Below are 13,318 nucleotides of genomic sequence, written 5' to 3'. Positions count from 1 at the left end.
CGTAGGAACATTTTATTTAATACAAGCCTTTACTTTTTCTTATTTTCAGGCACCGTCTCTCCCGGATGGTGCGGACTGTTCTCCACCAGTGGTGTCTGAGTTGTACTACCTGCTGGCAGACTATCATTTCAAGAATAAGGAACAGTCTAAGGCCATTAAGTTTTACATGCACGACATTTGTATTTGTCCAAACAGGTCAGTATTGTTGGATTCTGCTGTGCATCATTCGTTTTTCTTGATCCTTTCAGCACTGAAAAGCAGACAACCAAAGATTCTGTTTTGGTTTCAGGAGTTAAAAACCAAAAACAAACTAAAACCCCCACCTGCGACCCATTATCATAGGTAGGTTGTATAATGAAGGGCATCTCTAAAACAACCCAGCAAACAAAACAGCCCCCTAAGTCTGGTGTTAAATATTTTATTGTTTTGAAATTAAAACAAAAAACAGTGAAGGGTCCAGCAAGCTGAAATCCAGAGTAAATGGGAGGAGCAAGGACCAAATCATTATTTCTTTTTTGCACATTTGTTCTTTGTTTTGGAACATTCGTACATGACGAGGGATGAAAAATGTCACTGTTCAGTAGCATAAGCAGTAGCACCGGTAGCGTTCTTTAGTGGATTGACCATTCAGGCTGATATTTTATAAATTATCGATCTTGCTGCTAGTGAACTACTCGGAGAATACGAGCTTTAAGTAAATTATTTAAGTGATATTTATTCTAAACCACCTCCTTTCTTGATCATTTACAACATATGATGAAAGGAAGAGAAAGTTGCAGATATAACAAACAAATCCTGTCTGCTGCCCAGTGTAACATTTATGGGGGAATTGTTGAGCTGTGCTGTTCTTTCTTGCCCAGGTTTGATTCGTGGGCTGGCATGGCTCTGGCTCGAGCAAGTCGTATCCAGGACAAGTTGAACTCTAATGAATTGAAAAGCGATGGCCCAATCTGGAAGCACTCGACTCCCGTCCTGAATTGCTTCAAGCGAGCCCTGGAGATCGACAGCTCAAATCTCTCGCTGTGGATCGAATACGGCACCATCTCCTATGCCCTGCATTCTTTTGCATCCCGACAGCTGAAGCAGTGGAAATCTGAGCTCCCTCCTGAGGTTGTGCATCAGGTGGGAGCAGTATCAAATCTTAAGTATTTTAAGTGGTCACTTCTGATTTAACAAGCTTTAAATTAAACACTTGGATGCTACGTACCATATATTGGTCTATGGTTATTGAGTAATACTGGAGATTCTGCTATTCATTGATATAAACTGCTGGTGTCGAGCAGCATTTAAATAAAGGGATTTTTTCTTTCTTTTTCCTGTGTCAAATTAGCTCGACCTTGATCTTTGAATTATCTTCCGAAGGCGACACAACCTCCTGGAATCTTCCTTTTCTCCAAGTTGAATATGTTTAAAAGGCATGATTTGCTAAGAAAAGCTCTGTTATACTAGAAGATAAATTGGAACAACATGATCTCCCTTCCAGGGATAGGTCTTTTCAGGAATGTGTTTCTAGTATGCAAAAACCTTCTCCTTACAAAATATTAGGAAAGGAAAGGCTGTGTTACAGTTCTTGAAGTGCAATGAGTGCTTAGGAGGATGTTATAGCACAACAATTTAAATTGATAAATGTCTTTTTCAAAGAGAGAAAATTACATTAATGTATCTTTTGGCCTAGTTTTTTACATGATTGTACTTGCAGCTAACCTTAATTTATGCTGCTGGCTTTAATTTCTTTGCGGGGAGAGAGGGAGTGTTCTTGCCATACTCAGCTCAAAATTAGGTGCATTGCAAGCAAGGTGAAATACATTCCTTCAGAAGTGATCCTGGCCCACAGCAGCTCTCGCAGGCTGCGCTTGTAGAAGAAGCTACATACTTTATTTCTTTGAAGATTTAAGATAATTACAATGCCGGAAAGTGGTACAATTGCTTCTTGTAGACATGTATATTGTCTTGTCATTTTTCAGATTGCATTTATATGCATATTCTTACACTTCTGACTTATTGTTTTGTGGTGGTTATCTGGTCAGGCGTTGCTGCAATGGACACAAACCTATCCAGAAACACCTTCTGTGGGTCAGGATTTGTCTGATCGCTTGGATATGTTCTGTTTCTTTAGATTGAAAAACATTTTAAATGCTGTACCTTGTTTATGCACTTTTCTGTATAAAAAAGTGTATTTTTAGACTTTTCCATCCCAGCTGACGTGAATTCATGTGTTCTCAACACTTTGTTCTCTCCCAGATGGAAGAGCGTCGGGACAGTATGTTGGAGACAGCCAAACTCTGTTTTACGTCAGCATCTCGCTGTGAGGGTGACGGTGACGAAGAGGAGTGGCTCATTCACTACATGCTGGGCAAGATCGCCGAGAAGCAGAAACAGCCTCCTGTTGTCTACCTGCTTCATTACAAACAGGCCGGTCATTACTTGCATGAGGAGGCTGCCCGATATCCAAAGAAGATTCACTACCATAATCCTCCAGAACTTGCCATGGAAGCACTGGAGGTAAAGAAAGTTAAATACGTAGGCTTGAAAGCCATGTTCCCTACAGAGAAGGGAAGAGCAGTTACTCTTCGTTCCTATTATTAGGCGTGCGTCCATGGTCTCTGAACTTCTTTACAGTGTTCAGATCTTGTGATTTACCAGCAGCTTCCAAAGGCAGGAAAAGTCCTGTTTGGGTAAGTTTAGGTAACAGATGCCTGTACCAACTCCTGCAGCTTCCACAGAGATGAGACTGTTTTTAGTAATAGGTTGCAGAGTTATGGATTCTCCACTGACCAAGTGGACTTTGGTGTTTTCTAGGTGTACTTTCGACTTCATGCTTCTATTTTGAAACTTGTGGGGAAGCCAGACTCTGGGGTAGATGCAGAGATCCTGGTTAGCTTCATGAAAGAAGCTTCTGAGGGACCGTTTGCCAGGGGTGAGGAGAAGAACACTCCAAAAGTTGCAGAAAAGTGAGTGCTCATTTCCAAGAGTATCCTCTGAAAGGTTAATTATAAACTACTGGATAATGAACTGCTAAAATTAAGCTGTGATATAAACTAAACAAAATGATTAGAATGAATTCTAATGTTTGCAGTTTTCAGGTGTTGTCAGGTGATGCTGCCGCGAGATCTTCCCAGCAGCCAGCACAGTGTAAATGGGGAGGGAGCAAACCAGAACAATTTTGATATTGTGATCCATTTTGAAGCCACTCTTTTATTTATTTGTAAAAGTAATTTTTTTTTGTCTACTATTAACAAATGTAAAAGCAAATGACCTTTATGTTAAAGGATAAGAGTCTTCAGTCATTGTACTTGGTCTCATTAATGACTACAAAATAATGGATGTTTTACTATTGATTGGAGACAAGGGAAGAATACTCTGTACTATAATCTGCTGTTTAGAAATTTAGTGTGTTTTGATTACTGCATTAGAAAGGGTGTAAGAACACACAGTCTTCTTTTGGTCTTTGCTAGGACGTTAACACCTCTTTTTATTTGTTGTTTTTGTTTTCTTGCCCCTCCCAGGGAAAAAGCTTGCATGATTGATGAAGACTCGCACTCTTCAGCCGGAACAGTGCCAGGGCCTGGGACTTCCCTCCCCTCATCCTCCGGTCCAGGTCTGACATCCCCACCTTACACAGCCACTCCAGTTGACCACGATTACGTCAAATGTAAAAAACCCCGTCAGCAGGCAACGCCGGACGGTACAGTCCCTGTTCTCAATACTGACAGCACAGGGAGGTGCTCTAATCATGGGGGGTTTGACCAGGAATGATCAAACTGCTCATTGCAAGGAGGGTGATGGGTCTGTGGTAACACGGGCAATATTGAAGCTCATTCCCTTTATAAATTCAGTGCTTTAAATAGAATCAACATGCAGAGCTTTAAATACAAAATTCAGAGTTGTCACCTGCCACCACTGGTATCTGTCCCTTACTTGAAATGGGAACATCCATGGGGGGAGAATGGAGCTGACTGAATTGTCAGCGAGTTGTTTTCTGAATTCTTTTTCCTCCAAAGCTGAACATCTGTGGGGTGCATTAGAAAAGGCAGAGGTTCAGTCTGTGTAAGACTGAACGCTGCTTCAATGACCATGTGAAATGACCAGCTGAACGCTTGAGCTGTGGCTGAAACAAGACAAATTGTGAAAAAGGCAAAACAAAACAGTGTTATCCGTTTTTGAAGGAGGCAGGTGGCAACTATTTTGAATATATTGTGTATCAGCACGAAGTGATTTGCATGACAGTCCAGTAGACTTCATCCTTTAGTTTTTCTTTATCATTTACACTGACTGGTTAGCAGCTCATCTCTATAGAATAAAAAGTGATATAAATAATTGGCTTATAAATACGAAAGGAAGGGTGGTATCACCATGTTATTGAAGATTTTGCAATATACATATTCAGTAGAAATTAAGTTACTATTTAAGTAACCTGACATTATTATTTAGCTCGGAATTTTATTCTGATGCCACTCTGCTGGCGATTTGTTTATCCATGTGGAGCGATGAGCATCAGCACTCAGGAAGGAGTAAAATATCTGCACTGTGTAGGCTGGCATTGGTGGAACGTGGCAGGCCATGCGGACATGCTCTGCTTGATCTGAATTTATTTCTAGAGGGTGGGCTGCTTCCTGCTGTCATTCTCTGAAGGATGGTCATTTGTGAATAACTTGGTTGATAGTTTTGAAACAAGTGTTCCTGGAAATTGTGCAAGGTGAATTTATTCCTTTTCCCCAACAACTAATTCCTGATGAAGCAGACAAGAGACCCTTCATCTCTCACAACTGACTAGAGAAACATTCATTTGATTCATGCTTACATTTCAGTCAGAAGTAATTAGTTGGCCTGTTGGGATATCCCAGGTAGTGTTTGCGTGCGTGGGTTCTGTAGTGATCAGGCTCCTATCTGAGCCTTTTGACACAGCCAACACAGAAGGGAGGAGATGTTTCACTGTTTCCTAAATAACATCCCTGTGAGAAGCAGTTCTGCCAGAGACTGCTCCGCCAGGGTCCCGAGGACTGTGGAAACGTTCCAGTATTTGTTGTTAGTACAGTCACTCAAAGTAGGATATTATGGGCTGTGGCATGGTAATTGCCTGATGGGAGCAGAGCTGGCTGCTCCGCAAAGGCTGAAGGGCGAGGTGTTGCCGTAGCGGTTCTGGGGTCTGCTTGCTTAGCCTGGCTAGGGCTGAGCTCTGCTGCTCTCAAAGTCATCTGAAACGTCAGCTGCTGAAAGCGGAGTTGAGGTGATCTTTAGGATGGCTCTCTGTAACTGTGACAAGTAGAATTGCAAAGTATGGCATCATTCATAATGTTTTGTAAGCTGCTGGCACAACTAAGCCCCAGGAAATGGAAATATTTGCCTTGGGGCTGTCACAGATGGAGGGAGAGTGAACAGGCTGATCGGTGCTGAGAAGTCTCCCACTTCTGTATTATTACATATACTGTGCTCCTCTGCATGCATTTGCATTTTACTTGTGTTATAACATATACTTTTGAAGTAAAATGCTTTTGGCATCTTACATGTAATCATGTTGCTGAAGGAAACTGGTGCCTGCATTTCCACTGTACCACTCCTATCTCCGTATCTTGAAAGTACTGGGGCTGATCTTCAAGCCCTCATCTATAGGCAAGGAAAGTTGTGAGGGCAGCCTTAGTTCAGATCTGTTGTATTTAAATATATCACTATAGTGGAAAAAGATGATGAGGATATTCAGAAATCTCTGTTGAAGTTGAGACCGTTGAAAGGCTTTACTCCCAGTGAATGCTGGTGATGCTAGTTTTAAGTCCTATATTTAATGGAAATGGAAGAAAGGAACTAGTAAATACAGCTTGTAAAGTAAGTAAACTTCTTTTTCCTTGTGGCAGCTGCTAGAATCGATCTTCAAGGAGACAGAAGCGTTGCTGAGCGGCAGCTGTTCTTTGCTGGCTGGCTGCTGTCATCTGTGTAAAACAGGCAGCTTCCTTTCTCTATTCTTGTCCTTCCATTGAGCAACATCTTTTCTTTCCTTCTGTTAATCTTGTCTTTCCTGTCATCACCCCTGCTTGTTCCTGTGTTATAACCATCCAAGATGAAAACTTGGAGTTGAGAGCAAAAGCCTGGGGTTTAAGACTCTTTATTTTCCAAAAGCAAAGTAGGAAACAAGAAAAAAATGGAAATTCAGCAGGGACTATCCTCACCTGGGATGTCGCCGTATTTATAGCTGAGTGGCCGGGGTTATACACCAAAACACTTGCTCATTGTCCTCCTTTATAAAGGCTGGGTGTATGGAGTCATTCAAGACCAGGTGCAGTATGGGCTTCAAGCACTTTAAATGCACCTAAATTTCATGCTAAGCATTAGAGTGAGTTTAGAAATGAGTATTAAAATGAAAAAAAAAAAAAAAAGATATCTATTTCCCAAAGAGTGGACTGGGAAATTGTTGTGAGGTCCTTTCTGCTGTTCCATGCCTTTGTTGTGTTGATATTTGGTTGTGATACTGTGGTGCTAAGTGGACAATGTATTCGGTATCCATTGGTTTTGCAACGTTGAAATGTCCCATTGTTCAAGTCTTCATCCATGTCACGTCGCACGCTGTGTGTAGTTAGATGTAGTCGTCCTTTTTTGTGTTTGTCTGCCTGATTGCTTCTGCAACCAATATTGCCCGTGCTGCCTCTAACCTTTATCCCCCAGGCATTCTCTTCCTGCTTTTACCTGTCACGGCTTGCTTTTAGTAATTGGCAAAACCTGCATGATCAGCTCACTGGGAGAGGCTACGCGCTTCACGCTGAGGGAGAAGTCTCACGTCATGGTTTTCGGTCTGTGATTCTGCCAATGGTATGAAGATGTGCAGTTGTTTTGTGAATGGGGGTTCTCACCATCCCGATGAGACAAAGGTGATGTCGCAGAAACCTTTTGCCTCAGGCTGTCACTCCTGCCAAACTAAATAAGCTTCAAAGATGGAGTAGATATTTCTGTGCTTAAAAAGAGCATCCACGTTGTGTTTTGGTTCATTAAAATCTTACCCTTCAAAATTGTCTTTCTCCAGCAGTGCACAGTGAAAATCTCTCAGCCTGCAGTCCATGTCCTTTACTGGCCTGTGGCACTGGATGCTCATGGGGGCTGCGTGCTGGACTCCATGAGTGACCGTTCACTGTAGCGTGCTGCAGTTCTGCTTTTCCCCAATTTACCCTCTCTCCGATTAGTAAATTGCACTGACATTTAGTGTGAGATTATGTGAAAAGGATTTGAGTAAACGAATGGGCCATTGATGAGAACTCTGCAGCTCTGCACGCAAGGACTGAGCAGCCACAGGGGACTGTGAGGTACCAAAGCACATGCGGTGTTCTGTGCAGCCAGACAAAACAGACCCTCATCTTTGACTCATGTTACAAGAGAACTCCCCTGAAGTGTTCCGAGGACTTGCTGTCCTCAAGAAATGAATCTGCTCCCATGCCAGTCACTGCAATGCTTTTGCTTTTAATGATGCACAAATGCCTTCTGACACAGCTGAGTGTTGTCTTTTGTTACGGATGGGATCTGTTCAAGAATAAGAGTCGTGTGATACGTCATTTTTCTGGCTACAGACCAGTTAAGGTGATGCTCGTACACAGGTAAAGAGAAGAGAGGAGATAAGGTTCCAGGCAGGCAGACAGAGCGAGGGAGCCTGTAGGTTTATTTAAAACAGCAGAGTTCAGATGTGACGTGATGTGACTGCCGTCAGCTCTGCATTGCAGAGTCCAGCGTTCAGGTACGGACAGAGGGGTTTCAGTATATTAGGATGCATCTTGGGTACTCTACAAATCATCACTATTTGTCTGCCTGTGCTCGAGAGCCTCCAGCGATTCCAGAGGTTCTCTGTGCAAGTTTTAACTGGATGCAACAATTCAGCTGTAGAATAGGGGGCAAAAAGCAGTGTTCTTGCTGCAATTCAGAACTCTTGCCTCTTGCTCTGTACTTAGTGAATATGAAAAGCAATTACTTTATTTTTATTTTGATTAATTTTATTTATTTGGAAATCTTCCGATACCAGTTTTGCGTAGCAGCTCTGGCTTTATGTTGCAGTGCTGGATTTGTTGTAGCCCCCACATCAGAGCTGACCTCCAGGCTGATGGCAGCAGTTGGAAATTTGCTTTTTTCTCCTTCCCTAGATGAATAACGCAGCCTCTTTGCCCCAGATGCAGAAAGTTCCTTTAAGAAACTATCAAGGGAGCTCCTGTCAATGTTTTTCCTGGTGCCAGCTGGGAGTCCAATAGCATCCGCTTGTACCCCAGAAGGTTATTAAAGCTTTCTAAATTAGTCATTTAAAGCTTGGCTGACCTCTTGTCGGAGTCCTTCTCTTCCCATTCTTTGTAATTATGTTCTTTCTATATAAAACTTGCCATCATTATCCAACTATGTAACTTCCAGTTAGAAAGAAAATGCTGCTCTCCCATTCTTTCTCAAGATATGTTTTTATGACAGTCTGTCCAGTGAAAGGGAAGATTTTCTTTATGTGGTAATGAAGAGCCTACAGAGCGCATCAAATTTGGTTTGAATTTGTTGGAATCCTGCTCAGCAGAATTTGATCTGCGAGCTGAAGGTCTGCAGAGGGATTTCTCTTAATACCATAAATTCACAGGAGGCTCTGAGCTCTCTTCTGAACAAGTGCAATTTGGATGGAACAGAAGAAATCTAATGAAATTATCCACTTCTCTCAAAGCAAGGACTTCTGATTTTTAATTTTCTTTCTTGATCTTATCGTGAGAATTAATGGATAAGAGCACAGTGGAAGTACCTGACAACAGCTGTAACATCCCTCTTGGTTAAGCTGTTCCTGTATCTTCGGCAGAAACTGGAAATGAGTGTTTAGGGCTGCAGATTGAGAGGGAATTGCCTGTATCAGAATTTCGTGTTGGACACTGAATTATGCTGGCACAATATCACATAAAGATGCCAACTTCCCACCTCAGTGGGGACACACCCATGTCTGTCGGAGATCCTGAGCTGCAAGTTTGAGTCCTGCAGGGTCACTTCTGCTCCCCCCTGCCTGGGTTCCCTCAGGCAGATCTTGGACATGGGTGGAGGATTTTCACTCAAGGTTCTGAGGTGTGAATTCTATCCCCCGATAGTCACGATCCCATCCAGTTTTTTCTGTGCTGTAGCAGCTCTCGACAGATTCACAACCCAGTTGTGATATTGTCAGCAGCCAGCGCACCCGACTCCAGTCCATCAGGGCAAAGTCACTGCTGTTCTTCTGTCTCCTGCCTTGAAGTGCAAGAGCTTTCCTGTCTGTCTTAGACCCAGTTCTTGGAAGTGTCCCTTTGCTGTGTCACATCCCTTTTCAGAGCATTTTATGAACAGCATCTAATGCTTGCAAGACCAGTGATCACTCCTCTAAGTCTTCGTCCTGTAATAGTTTGAATTTTTCTGTCTTTCACAAGCGATTTTTACCAGTCTTATTCGTGGTTTTGTCTTGTCAATTGAGCTTTGCTTGTGTCAGACTCAGAACTGCACTGGGTACTTCTGGAGGTAAATGACACAGTAAACCTGGGAGGTTTTGTAGGACTGTACTAGCTGCAATATTTCAGCCCAACTCCTTTTCAAAGCTGAGCATTGTTGCTTTTAAATCAAATTCCAAGACTATGTATTGGGAAATGTGGTGGGACCAGGAACATTAGTGTGAAATAATAGCTGGTAAAAGGTGACTGAGGCTTTAATGTAATAGCATAACGGGTTCAGATGGAAATGATAAGCTGAAGTAGACAAAAGGAAATAAATGCCTTTTAGACAATGGAATTGGTGGTAGCTGAGGATCCTCTATCGCTTGTAAGCAGTTTGCAGAGCGCCTGCAGCCTTTGGTTGCTCTTGCCGAGATGCAAGTCACAGCTTGGTGAGTATGAAACGGTGCATTCCTTGTTTTATCTTTTTTGCAGAGAGGAGTCAAGATAGCACTGCAGCCGTGCTGTCTGACTCCAGCTCCACGCAGGATATGTTTAATGAGCCTGCCAGCTCTCAAGATGGCCTGCGGAAGACTTACACGGAGAAGAGGATTTCTGCTACCTGTGCTGAGCCACTCATGCCCAGCAAAGAGACCCTGGGACCTACCGAGGAAAAGAGTATGCCTGATTTAATAGATCATGTCGGCTGCTGTATGCTCATTAAAATGTTTCTTCTGGCATGCAGAAGCACTGAAACACGCTGTGCTGTGACTGGGGATTTTAACTAGGAGCTAGTGCTGCATGCGTGAGGCTCACACTGGGCTGTGGTTTGTTTGTGGCCAACATCCCAATCTGTGCTGCCCTTAAGCCTGGCAGAGGAAAGAGTAATGCTAACCTCTGCCTGTGGTGGCCCTCTGGCTGGCCTGCCTTCCTTGGGTTATTACTTACTCTTCCTTCAGTATTTCAAATCTCTAAATCATTTAAGGAATAGTTATTTAAAGGTCATCTGAAACAAAAAAAATTGTTTGTTTTCCCCAGATATAGATGCTCTCTTTGTTCTGGCCCAGTAGCAGCTTGATAGTCAGTACATGGAAGAGCACAAGCAGTGGAATTAGATGTTTTATTCCATTGGATACTTTCAGTGGAGAAGTGGAATTGCTCTCTACTAGACTTTTCCATATATAACAGTGCTGTGTTCTGTATTTCTCTGGAAAAATTGTTTCAAAATCCATGAGCTGGAATTTCCCTCTAGCTGATGTTTGTGCAGTTGCATGTGGCAGTAGAAGGAGAGGCTGGGCTGCGCCAGGGAAAGACAAACAAGGCCAATGTGTAAATTTTACCCACCTTTCCAGCCTGTGGAACAAGAATGTTGTGCATTACTGACATATATTGTTGTATCCATAAAGCTCTCTGTAGAGGAGAATTGGAATGGGTACGTGGATTGTCTGAACAAAGATGTTTGACTCCAAGTTCAAACTTACAGGAGAAGGTTCATAAAAGCAGGTTCATACTTGCAGATAAAGTCTGTTTCAGTATATCTGTAGCCTGCTCAGAGATAAGATCTAGTGTCAGAGCTCTTTATCCTAACAAAGGCGCAGTAAACTTCCATGGCTAAAAATCAAAGTTAAAATTATTAATCTGCACGCAGCATCCATGGTTTCAGCCATAATGACTGCCTGACAGGGAATGCGGAAGCTCTCACTGTCAGGGATATTTTCTGAAGGAAGATTTGGTATCCTTCAAGAACAGATAGGTCAGTTAAACTATCGTTACCGATTAATCACAACTGTTTGAGTGGAACTGTAGGTCCTACACTAGCCAGCGGCAGGGTAGCTGCTGCTAATGATTCTGTCTGAGCCTAAATTATGTTCTGGAGTTGTGTTCTTCTAGGTAGATTGTTCAGCATAATACATATCTCCCTTGGCAGCACAGCTCTAATGTTCTATTCCTTTTTCCTTTCTTTGCAGTAGCATTTTACTGAATTTACACCTTCATTTTGTCGTGTCCTCCCTCTCCCCCATCTTCCAGCAGGACATAAAACCCTGCACTGTGTAATGCATGTGGCATTCCCAGCATTGCTCAGGTGAAAACTCACTCAGATGGAGGGGGCTGCGTGTGGCTCTGCCTGTTAATGAGCTGAAGATTACTAATTCATTAAGCATCAGCAATAGTCATAACTTTTTCAGGAACTGGTCAATAATTCTGTCTGTGCTTAATGAAGCAAAGAATCTCTATTTGTGGTATTTAATTCTTGTTGTTCTGGATATTTCACTTACCGTTTTGTAATTTTCCGTGTCGCTTTTGTCTTCTCTTAACGTTCCAGTTGCAGGAAAGCCAGAAGAGCTGCAGGAGAGCTCAGAATCTAACCATCCCGCCGAGCCTACGGCCCAGAAAATCCTGCTGGATCCTCAGGCTGCTTCTGGCAACCCCATCAAAGCTGCGGTCCCCACAGCCTCCCAGTGGGAGTGCAGAAAGAAAGCTGAACCTTGTGGTGATGCATCTGAATTTCCTCACGGTCTTCCAGCAGACCTGGAGGAACAGCGGAAGTTCCTGACGGAGCAGTGTATCGCCTCCTTCTGTCTGTGCCTCAGCCGCTTCCCCCAGCACTACAAGAGCCTCTACAGGCTGGCGTATCTGTACACATACAGCAAAACACACAAGGTGAGCAGAGCACCGATACCTGAGTAGTGTGTTTATTGCCCGAGGAAACAAACTGCATTGTCAGTAGTACTGACCGGCAAGTCTCAGGGTTAAAGTACAGCAGACAAGTTTGTTTAATGCAGATTGGATTGGAACTACAGGAGCCTTTGGCTCCTGGATTGCCCGCTTCCTATGTGTGATGCCAATTGAGTTGAAAATTTCCTTTTCTATTACTGAACTAGGTAATTTTTTGTTACTCAACAGAGAATTACGTTTATGTGTGTCACGTAGAGGGGAGATTGAGAGGAGATCTTAAGAAGAAATGCTTTCCTGTGTGGGTGGGGAGGCCCTGGCTCAGGTTGCCCAGAGCAGTGGTGGCTGCCCCATCCCTGGAGGGGTTCAAGGCCAGGTTGATGGGGCTTGGAGCCCCTGATCCAGTGGGGGGTGCCCCTGCCCATGGCAGGAGGGTTGGAACTGGATGGGCTTTGAGGTCCCTTCCAACCCAAACCATTCTGATTTCATGATTCTCTAGAGTAAGATGTTCTTGAGAAATGACAGCAATTATTTATTTTATGGAAAATGGCCTTGAAAGCTGAAATACATCAGTGTTGGTGTTAACATGTTGTGACACAGACTTTCTGGGCATCTTGGGTCTGTGTAGTCTGAAAGTTTTCCTGCTGTTGGAGAATAGGGGTCATCTGGAGTAAGACAAAGTTATTTGCTCTTTAGACATCAATGAATGAAAGTCAGTCAGATCCTACTGCTCCCAAGATGGGAATTTTGCATTAAACAAGAATAGCGATGGCTTGCTGGCTGTAACAGTGTCGGTTCGTCTTTGAGGTGAGGGCAGAATAACTTGCTTCCTCCAACACATTCTTCATAATGGAATGAATTTCCAAAGCTTTCTGTTATGAATTATCGTTGTTTAGCTTTAAAGTCAAAACATTATGTATTTTCCTTCTGCACACTTCTGTTCTTATGATCCCTTGTCTGTCTTAAGTGCCCCTTTGTACAGTGTGGGGAGTAGTAGGCTGAAATTATCCGAGTTATTTTGTTAATTGTCATAATCGAGTTTGGAACTCGGATTTGGTGTTTGGAAGCTTTGTGTTGTGTCATCTGTCGCACTGCATGGCTTCCAGAATTCTCCTCCCTGCCAGCACCGAGGCTTGTGTGAATAATAGAGAAGGGAAGGGAATGGAAACAAATCAGACTCCTCTCAAACCCATTTGCGGTGCTGCTGCGAACGGAGCAGTGGCGTCTCAGCCGTCTCCTGCCGGATGATGAATCTTCCTTTTGGC

General features: G+C 43.2%; 1 protein-coding gene across 6 annotated transcripts in view; it reads left to right on the top strand.

The window, feature by feature from the left end:
- CABIN1 (calcineurin binding protein 1) overlaps window positions 1-13,318 on the top strand; it is an 83,037-nt gene that overhangs the window by 16,529 nt on the left and 53,190 nt on the right. For 4 of the 6 annotated variants that reach the window (XM_069871390.1, XM_069871387.1, XM_069871389.1 and 1 more), the window contains exons 22-28: window positions 50-195; window positions 861-1,122; window positions 2,242-2,502; window positions 2,800-2,951; window positions 3,507-3,685; window positions 9,876-10,058; window positions 11,704-12,041. In XM_069871390.1, the coding sequence (XP_069727491.1) occupies window positions 50-195; window positions 861-1,122; window positions 2,242-2,502; window positions 2,800-2,951; window positions 3,507-3,685; window positions 9,876-10,058; window positions 11,704-12,041 (1,521 nt within the window). The remainder of the gene's footprint in view (window positions 1-49; window positions 196-860; window positions 1,123-2,241; window positions 2,503-2,799; window positions 2,952-3,506; window positions 3,686-9,875; window positions 10,059-11,703; window positions 12,042-13,318) is intronic. The other 2 variants (XM_069871385.1, XM_069871388.1) reach the window with 1 other exon arrangement.

Source organism: Phaenicophaeus curvirostris, chromosome 17 (assembly GCF_032191515.1).
Source record: "Phaenicophaeus curvirostris isolate KB17595 chromosome 17, BPBGC_Pcur_1.0, whole genome shotgun sequence".
NCBI classification, from domain to species: domain Eukaryota; kingdom Metazoa; phylum Chordata; class Aves; order Cuculiformes; family Cuculidae; genus Phaenicophaeus; species Phaenicophaeus curvirostris.
This window is presented reverse-complemented; position numbering and strand designations above follow the sequence as displayed.